We start from the raw sequence: 18,886 nt of genomic DNA on the forward strand, positions 1-18,886 counted from the left end.
AAGTGCAAAGAAATGAAGTTAATAGTATAGTTGGCTGGCGTGTGGGACCTTTGGAGAAACACTAATTTTTGAAAGTGCAGTACACTGGTGGTAATAGAAAGAATAAATGGTTAACATCTGGGAGTTTTGGCAAGTGGCTAGATCAACACAAGATTTCAGATAAGCATAGATGGGAATATTTGAACTGGGCCTTGTAGATACTCTTTATTTACTATTAAGAGATCCTATTTCAAAGATTCATTACAGAGGGTTGTGTTACGTGGATGGTGTCCTAGAGTTAATTCAGATTTTGATGGTTGAATGGGCATTTTGGAACTCTGAGAAGGGGTAAAGAAAGGCTCTGACACACTGGTGATAGACCAGATGCTAAGTACAGTATGAAGCCATTTATGCTCAGTGCTATCAAGTCTTTTGCTGAGGATTGGTGAAATTAGGATTGAGACGCTACCACAGTGACCAGCATCTGGTTGAGTAATAAAAATCCCGAGACACCATTAATAAGAACAAAAGGGGTTGGTATCATCATTAGGGAGAACCTTATACTATATATAACTCAGGCTGGCTCTTGTGATCCTCCTGCCTCAGTCTCTTAAGTGCTTGGATTATATGTGTCACCACACAGAGCAGATTTTCCCTTGAAATTTACTCTTCCCAGTATTAAATAACTCAGACAAAAATCATGTTCTTACATACAGGTACTAGTTCACAATGTACTGTATGTAAGCAGGAGTATTGGTATAGGTATAAAGCTAAAAAGAAGAGGGGTCTTTCTTCCCTTGGGTCTATTCAGCCAAACAGGTTATTGAGTTTCAGGATCCTCTTCTACTTGTAAAAAAATGTGTCTGAGTTATTCTAAACTACTCTCTCCTTATACAGTCTTCCCTAAACTAGTTACACTGGGTGCTTTAAAAAATGCCCAGGTTAGCTGGGCTTGGTGGCACATGCCTGTAATCTTAGCACCCAGGGAGGCAGAGGCAGGCATATCTCTGTGAGTTCCAGGACAGCCAAGGCTACACAGAGAAACCCTGTCTCAAACAACACCCCTTCCCCCAAAAAAAGAGCCCAGGCTTCATTTAGATGTTTAGATGCTAGACATCTAGGGTAGCTATAATTGTATATATTCTCAACTCCCACTTACTGTAATAATTTGTAAATATGTCTAACGAAGATATTACAAAAGGTATAATGGCTAGGAAAAACAAGAAAATGGTAGTTCATAACCTAATGCAGTATTGAAAAGAAGTAGACTGCATTGAGTATCCAAAAACACTAAACGTGTGCAAAGATTCCGAAGCAGAAGCCTATTTGGTATTACCAAGAACTACGGGGCCAGAGGCTGAGATGTAGCTCAGTGATAAGGATGCTTGCCCAACATAGCTAAAGCTCTTGGGTTCAATATCACCATCACCCTCAAAAAAAAAAAAAAGGAAGGATGATCACTGTAGCTGAACAAAAGTGAACATTATAGTGTTAGAGAGGAAGGTAAATCCTGTAGGATCTTATAAATCAGGGATGAGAAATTAGGTTATAGTCTATATGGAATACAAAGCAATTCAAAGAGCTGGAGAGATGGCTCAGCAATGAGGAGTGCTGTTCTTGCAGAAAACCTGGATTTGGTTCCCAGCACCCACATAGCAAGCAGCTCACAACCATAACTCATAACTCAAGTTCTAGGAGATCCAAAGCCGCCCTCTTACTTCCACAGGCTACTACACATGTGGTACATAGGCATATACACATAAAATTAAATAAATGTTTAAAAATTAAAGCCTCTGAAAGTTTTAAAAAATACTGACATACAGTATTGTAACTTACATCTTTACATCATTTAGTTGTGTAGGGAAACTTGTGAACAAAAAGTCTACTGCAATAAGTGTCATAAAGAGACAAAAGCAGTTTGCTATCAGAACTGTCTAGATTATAGATATGGCTTTGGAGTATATTTTGAAGGCAGAATCAAAATGGCCTGCATATGTATACAATGTAAGTTAGAAATCAAGAAATTCTAAGTTTTGACCTGATCTGGCCTGGGTGGGTTGGTAAAGACAGGTTAGGAAGACTAAGAAAAAACTGATTTGGAAGCTCAGAGGTTCTATTTAGTACATGTTAAGTTTTAAGCACTTATTTCCCATCTAATTGGAAAAGATAAACATTCAGGGGTGAGAGATAATGAAGGACAGCAGGACTAGAAATATAAGTCTAATAGCATGGTAACATTAAACAGACGTTCTCCGAACTGACTCCCTACACCCCATCAAACTCTGCTGCACCACATCTGGGTTGAAGCTAGGGCTGTAATCTTAAGTCCTCAGGTCATCCTTGAGAACTGCTATTCTAAACAAAGCAGGAGCACAGTAACAGTTAGAAATAACACTTAGATTTACTTAGGTAATATTAATTTTCTAATTCTGTAGGGTTAGTTTGTTATAACTGAGTCCTAAGTGTAACAAACAATGCACTCAATGTCCACAAAAAAAACAAGCAGCTTTTATTGCAGTATTACAAAACACTTTCCATTTGGCAATATTTTACAATGCACTTAGCTTTAAGAGTTGGGAAGGAGAAGGTGGGAAACTAAAAGGGAAAATTTCAATGGATATTTCTAAAAGGAAAACTGTCCCCATCCCTCCCACCCAAATAAAAACCCAAATGTCAATTTCACTACCCAAGAGGCCATGAGGAAAGCAGCAGGCAAACTCCTGACAATTCCACTATGGATCATGTCAGAAACAAAGGAATAGTCAAAACAGTCATCAGTATGGTCGGTTGCGTTGATCATTTCTGTAGTCGTTTCTAGAAACAAAAAATTAAAAAAAACAACAACACTAAATTATCAAGATTTTTACCAATGGAGCATCAGACATTCCTTCAGAGTGCTGGCGACCTGTACCAGCTAAATATTTTCTATAAAAACTGGAAACACATCTTATTTTTGAATCCCAAGAAAGTATTTTTCTTTTTGAGACATAACCCTGGATCTCCTGGAACTTACTCTGCAGACCAGGCTGTCCTCAAAATCAAAAGAGTATTCTTAATAACTCTAATTCATCCGCTTTAAGACTTACAAACTTTGTTAAAGAGGCTTTGCTATCCATCACCTCTAGTAATTTTCTACCTAGACCAAGAAATAAAAAAACCACTGTAAATACTTCCAATTATCTATAATGCCAATCCTAGTCTCCAGATAAAACCTGCATAGTGAAATAACTTTTAAATTCACATTTCATGTATAAATTCTGTATCTGTCACTTACTATGTATGTAATCTCAAGTTACTAAATGTCTGACGATGTTAGGTAGACTAACAAAAGGACCAGAACTAAAGTTGTATAAAGACACTCTACAGTATATGCCACAAAGAAGTTTAGTGTATGATAAGCTATTAATAATACCAAACAATTGTACAATGCTTTCTATGGGCAAGCAACTGTAATAATCTCATAAAACTCTACAAATTAGATATTATTTGCTCCATTGTACAGATGAGACTACTGATGTCCCAAATGATTATATAACTTGCCCACGGTCACATTAAGATGTGGAACAAAAGGCAGGCAGTTTGGCACTACAAATATGCAAATACTATACTAATTCTCACTAGCTTACACTATTTCCAGAAAATAAAGGAACTTGTATAAGAAACAAGTACATGGATGAAAATTCTCCAAGAATTTTTTTTAATAGTTATAGTATTTTTCCTTCTTTAGATAATTTATTTTATTTTATGTGCATTATAGTGTCAGATCCCTTGGAATTGGGGGAACAGACAGTTGTGAGCTGCCACGTGCTGGGAATTGAACCTGGGTCCTTTGGAAGAGCAGACAGTGCACTGGGCCATCTCTCCAGCAACTCCCTGCCAAGAACTCTTAATTTAAATAATGTCAGGAAGTTATCTTATCTCTCTCAATCCCAATTTTCTTTAGTTATAAGAAAAGCAACAAATATTAAGATTTATTAATTTGCAAAATAGAAACTTGAAATTATTAAGCAGGGAAGTAAACAGATTAAAAGATGTCAATGCAATTAAAGAAGAAAAAAATGTGACAAAAATAGCTTGTACCCTAAAACCTAGAAGCAGTGAGGCAAAAGGGTTCACAAGTACATCTGAACACTCACCTTCCTCCCATTTTGCCTCCATAGCCACCTCGGTCTCCTCCATAAGCCCCACCTCGGTCTCCTCCGTAGCCTCCACCTCGGTCTCCTCCATAGCCTCCACCTCGGTCACCACCGTAGGCTCCACTGCCACCGCCACCACCACCACGGTCTCCTCCATAGCCTCCCCTGCTTCGGTCTCCTCCATATCCTCCTCGATCGCCTCCGTAGCCACCCCCTCTATCTCCACCATATCCGCCTCGGTCTCCTCCATAGCCACCTCCTCGGTCTCCGCCATAGCTACCTCCTCTGTCTCCACCATAGCCACCCCCACTTCTATCTCCACCATAGCCGCCCCCACCTCGGTCTCCACCATAGCCACCCCCACTTCTGTCTCCTCCGTAGCCGCCCCCACTTCTGTCTCCTCCGTAGCCACCTCGGTCTCCACCTCTGCCCCCACGACCTCTATAGCCCCTTTCTCCACTGTAGCCTCTCCCCCGGAAATCTGCAAGGTAAAAACAAAATCCAGTAAGGCCAGCATTAATAACACAAAACCTCCCCAACACTTTTTAGAAGACAAGTACCTTACAAGCGCTGTTAAAAGGACTAACTAGAGAAAGAGCTGGCCTACCTCCCCCTGAGGGCCGAGAGTCCTCCGGTCTAGGCTCATTGCACTGATTGCAGGAATTCCTTCGAGCGAAGTTCATATTTCCACATGACCTGAAGGACAGAAAAAAAAAATGTTCCTAGGTTTCCAATAAACCCAGAACCCTTCCTTATGCCCTCCAACTGTATCTCTACACCCACCTGAGTAAACGGCATACTTACGGATTAGGGCAAACCCAGTCCCCATTCTTGGGGTCTCCGCCTCGACCCTGAAAACCTCCTCGGCCTCTATATCCTCCACGGCCTGGAACAGAGAGAGGGGAGAGATGATTAGGTAGAAATGAAAAATCAGCAGCAGACATTAATATACAAGAAAAGCACCAGATGAAGGAAATAAAAGAATAAAGTGCCTTTTAAGACCTAGACGAACCCCTTCCAAATTAATTCCTATTACAGCAAAACTAATTCTTGGAGGTTTCACTTAAGAAATACAGCAAACATCTGGTGATGATCAGGAAGTAGAGAGGCAGGAGGGTATCTGTGAGTTTGAGGCCAGACTGGTATACAGAGTGAGTTCAAGGACAGCCAGAGCTACACAGAGAAACCCTGTCTCAAAAAAAACAGAAAAACAAAACAAAAAACCCACAACAAACACAACAAAAAAACAAAACAAAAACCCAATACCCCCCCTACACACAAATGCAGTAAATCTTAAAAATGGCCCGGGTACAGTCTGCTTTTCATAATATTGTACATAGTTTGAGAATCTCAGTTACAAAGATTAAGTCTAAGTAGTACGGTAGATTCCAAACTTGAAAAAAATGAACTTAATTCTTAAAGAAATCAACTAAAAAAAAAAAAAAAAGTTGCTGCATTGGGGACCTGACAAATTGGGTCAGCTCTAGCAGTGAGATGACTCAGCAGGCCAAGGCCTTGTTCTAAGCCTGACAAACTGAGTTTGATGCCTGTCACCCACCCAGGGGAAGGAGGGATTAACTCAGAAAAGCGCTGAACTCCACATGTACACCATGGTATGCATGTGTTCACATAAACAAACAACTTTTAAAAAGTTAGATCAACTACCTAATTAGCTTTCATTTAAACAATTGTTCTAGAGCTCCTTTATCACTGCTGTAAGAGCACTGTAAAGGCATTTCTACCACTTTTCCTACCACTTACTTAGCTCCGGGAACACCCTCACTTCACTATGAAACGCAGAAGAGTAGGAGAGACGCTTCAGTGGTTAAAAACAGTTGCTCTTGTAGAAGACCAGGGTCTGATTTCAAGCACTTATATGGTGTCTAACAACCATCTGTAACTTCAGTTCTAGGGGATTCAAGCCCATTCTGGTGTCCTTGGACACCAGGCATTCAACAGTGCATATACATATATGCAACCAATACAATCATGCACATTAAATAAATAAATCTTTAAAAAAAAAGTGAAAAAAAAAGAAAAACAAAACAAAAAAAAAACCTAACCAACTAAAACAAACAAACAAACAAACAAAAAAAAACACCTAGAGACAAAAAGATAGTAAATAAGTAGCTGGGAGGTGGTGGTGCACTTTTAATCCCAGCACTGTGGGTTGGGTGGGGTGTGTCTCTGAGTCAAGGCCAGCCTTGTCTACAGAGGTTCCAGGACAGCCAGGGCTACAGAGAAACCCTATCTTGAAATACCAAAAAATGAATAAAATAAACCTTATGGGGCTAGAGAGATGGCTTAGAGTTAAGCACTGGTTGTTGTTTAGAGGTCCTGCGTTCAATTCCCAGGAACTTGATGGTATAATGGGACATCTATAGTGCAATCTGACGCCCTCTTCTGGCATGTAGATAGAACACTCATAAACATTAAACAAACAAAAATTTAAGAAGGGTTGCAAGCAATTCTATGCAAGCAAGGACAGAACAAAGACTAGAATTCAAACCCTGTGTACAGCAATTGGGCCTTTTTATTAATTTACGCAGTGTTGGGGATCAGTGTAGAGATCCTACCTCGTCGTCCACCACCACTTCCACCACCTCTCATGAATTCAGGCCTTCTGGTGGCAAATGACACTTTAATGATGTTTCCATGGAATTCTTTTCCTACGTAGAAAAAAAATAGTTCTGAGGCTAAGCAAGGTGGTGTACACCCATAATCTCAACATTTAAGAGCTGAGGCAAAAGAATCACTGAGACTGAGGACCCAGCTACAATTAGACTAAGACCCTTTCTTAAAAACCTATAAAGAGGAGGGGAGGAAGGGAAGAGGTTTTAAATTAATGCTACAATGCCCACTCCATACCTCTACCTCCCAACAAAACAGTAAGGCTGTCCTGGCTACTTTTCAGTTTCAGAAGAATAATAAACACATCCCCACAGACAGTCAAACATACTAGTGCTTTGTGTTCCAAACAATGTTAAAATATAACCTGTAATATATGCAAAAGAGAACAGACTTTTCGTGGGGAGACAGTTCTTACTAAGCTTAAAAGACAAAACAACAACAACAACAACAAACACAAAAAACAACAACAACATCTTTTTAATAAGTATAGGTAAAAGTTTGTTTTCCAGTGTTAAGAACTCCTAATGTAAGTCATCTACTTAATTCCTATCTAATGTTTTATATAAAGATCTAATTTGTAGAACTGCCAACTGTGTCACCATTTATTTCTTAAAGCGAATTGGTGTATGTATATGTACATACACATATATATCCACACATATGCTTATAGATGGACTTCCAATTATAAACAAAGCGGAGGAAAGGGTTGGGGAGCAAGGCCGGGGTTCAGATTTTAGTGTAAAATTGTTCCCAACAGGATTATGTTTGAACACTTGGTCCTCAGCTGGTAGCACTGTTTTGGAAGGTTGTAGCATATTTTGAATAAGGTGCCCAGCTAGGAGATATCAACCAAACCAACTTTCAAAACCTGTACAAGGGTTAGAATTAATGTACAGGGTAAGATTAAGGAAATACTCTAAACAAACAAGGACACAGTTCATCTCATTTCTACAAGCACATAAAAGCACAAGCTTGTTTTTTTTTTTTAATTTATTTATTTTATGTACATTGGTGTTTTATCTAAATGTATGGCTGTGTGAGGTTGTCGGATCCCCTGGAACTGGAGTTACTGACGACTGTGAGCTAGAAATTGAACCCAGGGCCTCCGGAAGAACAGCCAGTGCTCTTCACCTCTGAACCATCTCCAACCCTACAAGCTTGTATTCTTGATTGCTATTAAACAGGAAAATAAAAGCTATCTCCTAGAATATGTTATGACTTCCAGACTAGAAAACATTTCTTTAAAAGTATATAAATGGGAGGTAGATGTTCAGCAGTTATAAGCACTGGCTGCTCCTCTAGGACCCAGGTTCAATTCCCAGCATCCACATGGCAGCTCAAAACCATCTACACCTCCACTTCCAGGGGATGCGATATCCTCTTAGGGCCTCCAAAGGCACAAGCTACATAAATAATGCACAAACACATACATAATTTTAAATACAGGAATGAAGCATACCATCAAACCAATCAATGGCCGCCTTAGCTGATGGAGGGTCATCAAATGACACTGTTGCTTCCCCTTTTGGTTTTCCTGTGTCTTTGTCTGTGTAAAGATTTATCATTGGTTTTCCAGTCTTTTTGTTAGTCTAAGAAAAGAACAATATGACCAAATTAGTACTGCATTTCAGGAATAAGCAATCATTATCATTCAGGTAAAGATTTATTATTTTTAAGTATATGTATATATGTAGGTAGGTATATATGTGTATGTGGTGAACACATGAATTCAAGTCCCTTCAGAAACAGAACCGTCAGATCCCCTGTAGCTGGGAAGCAGGCCAACAAAGGTGATGAAAACTGAATCCAGGTCCTCTAGAAGTACACTACATGTTCTTCCCAGTTACAGCCACCTCTCCAGCCACATAAAAAATATTAAAAGTATCCACATATCCATACTACTAAATATTATAAACTTAATATAAAAATATTATATACTTAACATAAAATATAATACTACAATCTCACTGTTTAGTATGAACAACGAAAACTTTCCATGCTACAGTAAGTGAAAAACAAGCTATAAAAATCTTGTAAGGGGCCGGGCATGGTGGCACGTTTCTTTAATCCTAATACTTTGGAGGCAGAGGTAAGGTCAATCTTCACCAGCTTGGTCTACATGGTGAATTCTAAGATAACCAGGGCTTTTAAAATAAAAATCTTGTAAGGACCAGTACATATGAGAGTCTGGACTCCACTTTCTAGGACCACCAAAAACAGTAACAATGACCTCAAACCCCCAAAAATAATATGCTGTTTATGTGTAATTTATTTAAATCTATAAAAATAAAATGTGGACGTTTCATAAAAAAATACATTTTTATGTATCAATGTATACACTAAAAGGCCAGGAAGAATATTTCACTAAAATCAATGCATTATTATTAAGGAATACATTGGGTTTTGGTTGGGATGAGAGGAGAAAATTGAGTTCTACTTTATTAAAAGGGGGTGGCCTAGCCAGGTGTGGTGGTGCACGCCTGTAATCCCAGCACTCCAGGAAGCAGAGGCAGACAGATCTCTGGGAGACCAAGGCCAGCCTGGTCTACAAAATGAGTACAGGACAGCTGAAACTACCTTGTCTCAGAAAAAAAAAAAAAAGGTGTGGGGGGGGTAGCCATGGTATCTTGCTCTCTAATCTCAGCACACAGGAGGCTAAGGCAGATAGATTATGAGTTTGAGGCTAGCCCAGGCACAAAGGGAGTCCCTATTCTCACAACAAAACAAAGTAAAAAAGCTCTAAATTTGTTTGAGCATGTTTCATGTATAAATTCAAAAAAACAAAACAAAACACAACAAACAAACAAACAAAGAAAAACGGTAATTTCCCAACAAGAAAAAAAAAGTAATCTCACAAACCCCGACCAAACAAGGACCAATGAATGCAATGACATCAAACAAGTATTTATCTCCTTAACCCTGCTCTAAAGGCTGCTGCTTTTCAATTAAAGATGAGAAGTATGTTCATAAATTAACTGAAAAACAACAACAAAAAAAACAATTACAAGATAATGGACTAATGAAGCACAGACACCAAGCATAAAATGAAGTTGTTAATAGTAACTTTACTTTGCATATATTAGCATTTCAGAATCTAGAAATGAAGCTTAAGCACAGGCAAAAGGATAAACATGAACAAGGAATAAAATTTCCATATACTTAGTTACATGCAGTATGCTCCTTAGATTTTTTTTTTTTTTTTTTGTAAACTTGATTTTAGCTAACGTCATCTGGGAAGAGGAATTGCAATCAAGAAAATGCTTCCATCAGAATGGTTGATAACTGAGGTGGGGAGCCCTCCGCCTACTGGAGGCATTGCCACCTGAGCAGGTGATCCTGGGAGGTATAAGAGAACAGGCTGAGCAAATCACAGGGAGCAAGCAGGCAGTGTTCCTCCATGGTCTCTACTTCAGTTCCTGCCCTAACTTCTCTCAATGATGGATTGTTAAGCCAAATAAAATAAACCTTTTCCTCCCCAAGTTTCTCTTAGTCAGATTATTCTATCACAGCAAAAAAACAGCTAAAAATGACACTTAGCAAAGGCCTACAGACATGGGGCACATAGATGTTTACTAAAGTATACACACTTACAACGCAATGTATGTATTACAATTAGGAGACCTTCAAGTGACACTTAGTACTTACCTTGATAATTCCTATTTGCTTAAAGAATTCTCCCACTTGATCTGTAGACACACCCTCCCCAAGTCCTTGCACAAAGATTGTGTTGTTATCTGAATTATCAGACTCCGAATCTAAAGGGAAAAAATTATGATCAATTTCATGTACATATTTCTTGGTTTTACTACATCCTGTTCAGTGATCAAAAACAATTTACTGACTAGTACTGTAATGCTTTCAAAGCCCCAAATAGAAGAGCAATATGAAATCTTATATAAACATGCAAACTATTCACAGTAGTTGTAGGGAAGATCAATTCTTACAACAAAACTTCAGGTAAAATGCAGGTTACACTCTGAAATACATATAAACCAAGTAAGGGAAATGTTAAAAGCATCACTCTTCAGATCCAAGACTAAAGCGCATGAAGAGATGAAGAGCGCATGAAGAGATGAAGAAAGTTGATTAGCATACCGTTCTCAGAAAAACTTTCAATTGTATATAATCATACAACTGACTTCTCAATGCTTTTAAAAGGCTTTCTAGTACAAAATTCCCCCAAATTGGACATTGGACTCTCAAGCCAGCCAGCCAAGTAGAACTGCTGATTTCTCATTCACTGCAAAAAGCTTTGTATATATTAGAAGGTAAGAGCACCTGGTACACACATCTTACCTTACACGCATACTTTTGGATTAGTACAACAAAGTAAGAAAGTTGTATAAAAATTCAGTCCATCAAGGGATAATTCAGAAATTGCCATCCATATAGAATACTTTGGCATCTTAATAAAAACAAAAGTTCTAATTTCAATATTTATTAAATATTTTTTACTCAAATAGATTTTAACCTCGAAACCCTAACTTTCAAAAGGCTCCAAAAACAAATCCATAGCCTTGAGTTCATCTTAAAATGAAAAGCCACATAAGATTAGTAACTTCTCAGAGAAAGACAATTCTCTTGTGCATGAACTCAAATTTCTTATGTCCACTAAAATTACGAATCCAATGTTTTTGTTTTGTTTTTCAAACAACAGCTTTTTTTTTTAAACCTCTATATTGTTAAGACAGCAAACTTCTCTTATTAGGTTGCATTAACACTTATTAGCAGTAAAAATCTGAATGTCTCTTCAAATTAAAAAACGTATTCAGAGACACACAAACAGCAATTTTGCTCTACAGATTCTGAGATGAATGAAAGTAATCTTAAAACTTGAAACTTTTAAGGAAACTGATAAAGTGATAAACTGAAAAAGGCTAGCAAGCTTTTCATCAGACCCCTGAAGTTTTATATTTTTTTTTTAGAAATCAAATTCCCCAGATCTGGAAGCACCATTCAAATTAATCTCCCTTCAGTATTTGCCCATCTAATCACATACTCCTCTGTAAGAGGTGGGAAACTGACATTAAAACTGCAAAACCAATTTGTCAAGAATCTTACCAGCATCTGGTCTGGGTCCATAATCCCTGTGACCTACAAGAGAAGAGAAGGGGCTGTCTAAGGAAACTCATTTGAAATTGAAAAGAAGATGGTAATAACCAAAGCATATAAAGTCAACACTTCCAAATCCTTGAAAGTCAACCATCACAGGTTTATAAAATAACTATATAAATTCTTATTATTAAAAGTTTAAGAAACTGAGATGAACGTCAACATTTCCTTAAACTCATCCAAGACGGCACCCACCACTTTTGTCATTATTCTATTATCACTTTTGTCAAACACTGGTTGTAAAGGCTGATTGGAAACTCCTAATAATTTAAAAGCACCATGTCAGCTACCTTTATAAGAGAAAAAAAACAAAACAAAACCCTATTGTCAAAACCCAGTGAAGTCCTCATTCATTGGTCAGACTCTTTCATGCAAATGTACTGTGCAGAAAACACATTGGACTACTTGAGATCAGTTTTGGCTTCTAATACTTCTAATATTTACTTTGATATAAGCATGTATACAGAGTATTTTGTAATGCACACAACACACCAGCCTCAACAGGGTAAGAAAGGGCTTAGACTGCATCTGCGGGATATTGGTGGCTTTTAGATTTATATAGCATTTCCACTGAAACATTTTGGGATACTCATCACTTACCACCAAAATTTTTGAAGCCACCGCGGTCACCACCACTGCAGAGGAAAAATTGAAGAAATGATTTCTTCCTTAAGTCTCTAATGTGCTGAGCCCTGGGCTCAATCTACACTTAACTGTCACAAGTGAGTGCCTAGGAAAATAGTAGTACCACTAACTTTCCAGTAAATTGCATTTCAGAGTTCAATGATTCAATTTAAGTGTTCTCCCAAGGACTTTTTTCCACAAGTTGTCTTTTCACATTTATAACATATTTTATATACTTTTTATGTTAAAAAAAAAAAAATCTCCCCAACCCCATGCTAAAAGGTTCCTACTCAAACCGTAACTTAAAGCTGGAGGCACAACATAAAAATGTGAAATGAGAGTTATTAGGGGTATGCTTGAAATACAAGAAAAAGCCAAAAGACCAGAGGAATAAAAAACAAAGTTAGACTTTAATAGCAGGACAAGAAAGGTAAAATCTTGAGTACAGATTCTGCTGTATATGAAATTATGGGTCTTATGAGATGAATTTTTTAATGTGATACATAAATTTAAACAAAAATGAGCCTGAATGAAAGTAGTCTTAAAATTTAAACTAAAATTTTGAACTATTATTATCCTTTGTTAATGAGATGTTTTCATGTCATATCTGAGGTTTAAGCTGCCAAATGCTCTAAATATCAAACCAACAAAATATGTTAAAGATATAAATACTCCAACATTGCAGCTGCCAACAGAATGACTTTATTTGGCAAATTTACAGTGTCAATTAAGTCCTTCTACACACTGCTTTATGCAACAAATCTATCTATGCAGTTCATACTAATCAAGAAATTAAAGCAAAAAAAAAAGAAAAAGAAAAATTTTATTCATCCCATAAAAGCCTGTTTCTCTTGACTGAAATATATAATCCTTCTAAAACACAGGTGCTGATAAGAAAATAAAGTTTTCAGATATCTGATTTGCTGCTCATCATGATCCTAGGAGCTAACCTAATTTATTACCTGCTTACAAACTTCTGCTCTAGTGATTATCCAACTCTAGATGGCTTTTTTCAAAGTCCAATAAAAATTGCTGACTAAATCAGAAAGCTCCTCTTTATTTTATTACCTTAACATAAAAAAAATTTGCTTGTAATCAACGTAGGTACTGACACATGTGTTTTAATTTGCTTCTAAATTGTGTACGTCCCAGAAAACCTTTCTAGCCAGAGAATATGGCTCATTCAAGACCATGTAGACAGTATTAAACTGAAGTTCACAGACACAGCTTTGTATTTAACACTACTGTTTCAGCACAGTACCTAAACCGTCCCTATACCTTAAATGACAGGTATAGAACGGCTACCTCTTTAACAAAGAGAAGCTAGTCGTTGCCGTTTTGGCTTGAGACTGGGTATTAATGATAGTCCTGAATTTGCTAAGTAGATAAAGATGACCTTGAATTCTTGATTCTTTTGCTTTTCCTCTCAAGCACTTTTGCTATGAAGAGCCCAACAAAGCTGAGGTTAAACTGCTGAGGAAAAAAATGTTCCCCTTCTTTTGCAGCACTGGAAATTGAACATAGGGCCTCATGCTTGCTTAAGTAAGTGGCCTACCACTAAGCTACCTCCAAGCCCCTTGAAAATTATATTAGAAGCCAAGGTTTCTTCATAGATGAACCTCAGAACCCCAATGACAGACAAGAAGAATTACTGAAAATATCAAGGCCACATTTCTTAAAAATTCTTTGTTAATTATTTTATTCTCATTACAGTGCATGAATATGTATAGGAATGTGCATATGTATGCAGCTATGCCTGCATATGGATGCCAGAGCTCTATCAGGAGTCTTCTACTGTTCTCCCCCTTATCTTCTGAGATAGGATTTTTACTGAACCCAAAGCTCAGGGATCAGCTAAAATGGCTGGCTACTGAGCCCCTAGGATCTTCAAGTCTCCTCAGCACTGAGATTACAGGCATGTGCTATCATTATCATGACCATTATAGGAGGTTAAAGTGTTTAAGATGAAGGGAAGACTTTTAAAAGGAACCTAGAAGGTATGTGTTCATAAAATACATCCTAATTGCTTTGTTGTCAACAAAACAGTAGATCTGGCCCACAAAGAAAGGAAAATATGCAACTTTATATATAAAGGTTGACTCTCATTTCCATAATGGCCAACAATACAACTTTGAACAATTTTAGCAGTGGTAAGTTGTTTTTGAGACAGGGTCTTTCTACATAGCCCTAGCTGTCCTGGAACTCACTATGTAGACCAGGCTGGCTTCAAAGCTACAGGTCCACATGCCCCTGCCTCCAAAGTGCTGACATTAAAAGTGTGCACTCTATGTGGCCTGGCTAAAAAATTAAAAAATAATAAGAAATAAAAAGATAGAGATGACTCAGTGGTCATCTTTTAAGGGAACTTGCTATTCTTTCAGAAGAGCCAAGTTCAGTTTCCCAGCACCCATGTACACTGGTTGCATATAACTGCCTAGAACTCTAGCTCCAAAGGACCCAATACCCTCTTCGGTTTGTGGGCACCCACCATATGGCAAATATTTACACAAGTAAATACACATAAGTTAGAAAATGTTAAAGATGCACCCTCTAAAAGAATATATAAAAACATTAAGACTGAGCTTTCTTCTTTACAAAACTTAGTTCTATATCTTTACTATTCAAACGGTAAACAGGAAAAGCAGGAAAGCAGGCTCTCAGTCTTCAGAGAATGATAATTTGCACATTAGTAAGAGCCTCAGGTAATTCATATGAATATTTAAGTCTAAGAAGTACTGATCTAAATGTTTGCCTGTACATGACATTCAATCATTCTCTCTCCTTATGTAAATTTTGTATTAATCAGATTACACTTCCTTTATTAGGAAATTTATTTACTAACTACAGAAACAGACTTCAAGGAGTATTCACTAGTACTAAGGGGGATGTTCCTGTGGTTAATTTCAAACTTGTAATTATGTTACAAAGTCATTTCTTCCACAAATTAAGACATTTCTTAGCAAATTAAGACAGAAAAGATATTTCAACAGCTGAGTCAAGATGTTGCAAATTGTTTTCAATCCCAGAAATAGAAGCAAACATGTACACAGAATTCCAACAACATTTTAAGGTAAAGTAGTAGGAATATTTATGAGACCTAGGTATCTTCAACTTAACTGGCTAACTATTGGTACATAAGGAAACTTAAAGTTATGAGCCTTCCAAGTTCAAAACCACAATGAAAACAGGAATCTAGGATAGATTGTGGTGGTTTCAATATAATAGTATCATATATCAAAAAAACCAGATTCAATAGGAAGGAAAATTCAGGGGGTGAAAAGATGATTCAATGGTTAAGAACACTGGCTGCTCTTTCAGAGAATCTGTGTTAACTTTCAGCAACCACAGTTCACAGCCATCTGGAACTTCAATCCTAGCAGATCCAATGCCCTCTTCTGGTCTTCATGGGCAATGCATGCATGTACTAATGTATGCAATGCATGCAAGTACTATACAGACAGACATGTAGGAAGAATACTCATATATATAAAAAGTTTTAAATTTTTTATAGAAAAGTTTCTTTGGCAGACAATTTCTTTGAGTTTGTTTTTTGTTTTTTAGGGGCTTGTGTTTCTTGTTTAAAGACAGAGCCTCTTAAAATAACTTGGGCTAACCTAATACAAGGGAACCCAAGCTGACTTCCAACCTCATGGCAATGTTACCAAGCGCTGGGATTGATAACACAAGCCATCACATTAAGCTCTCAATTCACAATGTAAAAACAAAAACAAAAACAACAAGCAAACAAACAAAAGAACCCAAGTTCTTTTTGGTTCTACATGTGGAAACTATATGTTTCCACCCACGGACTAAAACTCCTAGGAAGCCACAGTCGATAATGCAGCCATACTACCAAGCCACCACCTTTTCCGTACCAGGAAACGAATCCAGAACCAGAGTAATGTTGCTAAGCTACCCAGCATGCAGCTCAAGCTCTGATTCGCCTGCTTTACCTCTGAGGTAGCTAGGCGTACTTAGACATGCGCCTGGCTATAGGAATCTTTTATCCTCACTTAAGAGAGAAAAAAGGGCATAACTAAAAAGCAATAAAAGATTAACTTAAAACCTTGCTCTGTGCTAGAGTTTTTAAACTAATAAATCCAGAAACCATATTTTGGGAGTATGAGAAAAAGACCAACAAAATCATATATGAATGAATCAATCAATTTGAACATCATTCTCAATAGTCTGTTTTACTTTCCTCTATGTCATATATGTATGGCAAAAAGGCTTTCAGAAACAATTAACTTCAGGAAGACAAGACTCTTCTCTTCCTAGAGCTGCAATGTCCAATAACAGTACATGCATTAGTGTTTAAAATGTAAATAGACTAAAATGAGACGAGCTCTAAATGTCAAAAATGAAATTAATTTCTAGTTCTAGCATCAGAGCTTACCGATTACATGGACTATTTTAGATATACTGGGTTAAAGCGTATTATTAAAACTGATTTTATTGGTGTTATTTTATGTTTCCTCCCCTTTTTTGCAGTTCTGGGAACTGAATTCAAGAGACTATCACAAAATGAACTACAGCCATGGGCTTTCTGTTTTCTTTTCAATGTGGCTACTAGAAAATTTAAAACTATGTATATAGTTCAAATTTATGACACATTACTGTTTTTCTAGGAAGCAGTTAGACTACAGCTAGAACATATATACTACTCCATCATATCCAGGTGCTGGGAATACAACCCAACTTTTTATTATTTTCATTTTTCGAGACAGGATTTCTCTGAGTAGCTCTGACTGTCCTGAACTCCATCTGTAGACTAGGCTGGCCTCAAACTCACAGAGATCCACCTGCCTCTGCCTCCAAGAGTGCTGAGATTAAAGGTGAATGCCACCACTGCCTCGCTAGAATCCATTGTTTTAACCATGCTTATGCACGGTTACCACTTTACCACTGAGGTGTACTTTCTCCCAACTCAAGACACGTCCATATTTTGTTTGAGATACGGTCTCTCTCTATGTAGTTCCTGTTGTCCTGGAACTCAAGAGAGCTGTCTACTTCTGCCTCCCAGGTGCTGGGATTAAGACATGTGCTACCATGCCTGACACCACCATGCCTGGCTGGACATACACATATTTTTAAGGGTTCTAATTAAAACCTCTTGCAAAGGGGGAGAAAGTACTCAAAATTGCAGAATTTTGGAATTTACCTCTAAGAGCCTGAAATCACATTCAAACAATGAAAACAAAATATTCTGCAAGAGAATTATCAATGCTAAAACTAAAAGGCACCGGGACATTTTTATCTTAGCTTCTAAACCACTAAGATGTCAATGTCAGAAGACAAAAAAGAAATTCAGTATCCTTTTCAACAGTTGCTTTTCAAAGAAAAGACTGTTTCTTGTAGTCTCTATGAACCCACATCTCTCTCCAAATTAACTCAATGGTTTCTTTTTTTGGCATGAAGTCTTCCTCCAGCCAATCAGTCACAAAATAAGCACACCATATATCCAACACTCAAAATCAAACTATGACCCTTCCTTAAAGATGATAAATCCACTTAATGCCAGGTAGTCTTCAAATTGTTGTGTCCCTCCTCCCCTTCTACGGCCCCATAGATAAAAATTTCAACTTACTAAGTAAAATGATTAGAGACACAAATAGTGGTGCTGAAGACTAATTAGAATTCCTGTGTATTTTGGTATTCAAACACAAAATCAAATGTGTTTAAAAGAAAAAGAAACCTTGCAACTGTGCATTTATGATCTAATTCACAATGCTGTAGCCTAATGAATAAACTAAAAAGCACATCTTAAAGATGTTGTAGCATAGGAAAATTATATTTCTGTGGGGTCTTTTTGTTGTTGGTTTTTGTTTTTTGTTTTGTTTTGTTTTTTGAGAGAGAGAGAGAGAGAGAGTAGTCCTGGAACTCTGTGTAGACTACGCTGGCCTTGAAGAGATATGCCTGCCTCCATTGTGCTGGCATTAAAGGCATGTAAAACCATATCCAGCCGAGAGTTCTCATTTCAGTATTCAGAAAGTTTGACTGGAACAGAATCAGGTTTGCTTACATTCATTTATGCCTACTGTGGTACTCCATGGGCAAAGTTGAAGAGTTGCAAAGCCTAAAACATTTACCATCTTTCCTTTCACCAAAACAAAAATAAACCTTGCCAACTCCAAACAAAGAGTAAGAGCCACCAAGATTCCAAAACAATTTTTTTTTGTGAACAACTAATTTACAGGAGGAAGAGGAAGTAGTTAAGACTAAAATCTCTCCATCTCTCTTACTTTACCACCAGTTAAACATCAGCATCACGTTGACCTAATATATACCAGGCTTCTACACAAACTCTTTGTAAGGAGTTTCTCTGCATAAAGAGATTTAAAAATAAAAACTTGGCTCATTAATTAGTATCTGAGCTACAAATTATATTCAAAACATATTGCCAA

At 37.4% G+C, this 18,886-nt stretch overlaps 1 protein-coding gene across 1 annotated transcript in view; it reads right to left on the reverse strand.

Moving 5' to 3' along the window:
• Positions 1 to 2,465: 2,465 nt before the first annotated feature.
• Taf15 (TATA-box binding protein associated factor 15) overlaps positions 2,466 to 18,886 on the reverse strand; it is a 33,948-nt gene continuing 17,527 nt past the window's right edge. The window contains exons 8-16 of the mRNA XM_021649022.2: positions 12,459 to 12,493; positions 11,808 to 11,840; positions 10,392 to 10,501; positions 8,206 to 8,335; positions 6,692 to 6,784; positions 4,920 to 5,001; positions 4,723 to 4,811; positions 4,116 to 4,596; positions 2,466 to 2,793 (exon numbers count right to left, since the gene is read on the reverse strand). Of these exons, the coding sequence (XP_021504697.1) occupies positions 2,754 to 2,793; positions 4,116 to 4,596; positions 4,723 to 4,811; positions 4,920 to 5,001; positions 6,692 to 6,784; positions 8,206 to 8,335; positions 10,392 to 10,501; positions 11,808 to 11,840; positions 12,459 to 12,493 (1,093 nt within the window). The 3' untranslated portion in view covers positions 2,466 to 2,753. The remainder of the gene's footprint in view (positions 2,794 to 4,115; positions 4,597 to 4,722; positions 4,812 to 4,919; positions 5,002 to 6,691; positions 6,785 to 8,205; positions 8,336 to 10,391; positions 10,502 to 11,807; positions 11,841 to 12,458; positions 12,494 to 18,886) is intronic.

The sequence above is a fragment of the Meriones unguiculatus genome, chromosome 7 (genome assembly GCF_030254825.1).
Source record: "Meriones unguiculatus strain TT.TT164.6M chromosome 7, Bangor_MerUng_6.1, whole genome shotgun sequence".
In the NCBI taxonomy this organism is placed as follows: Eukaryota; Metazoa; Chordata; class Mammalia; order Rodentia; family Muridae; genus Meriones; species Meriones unguiculatus.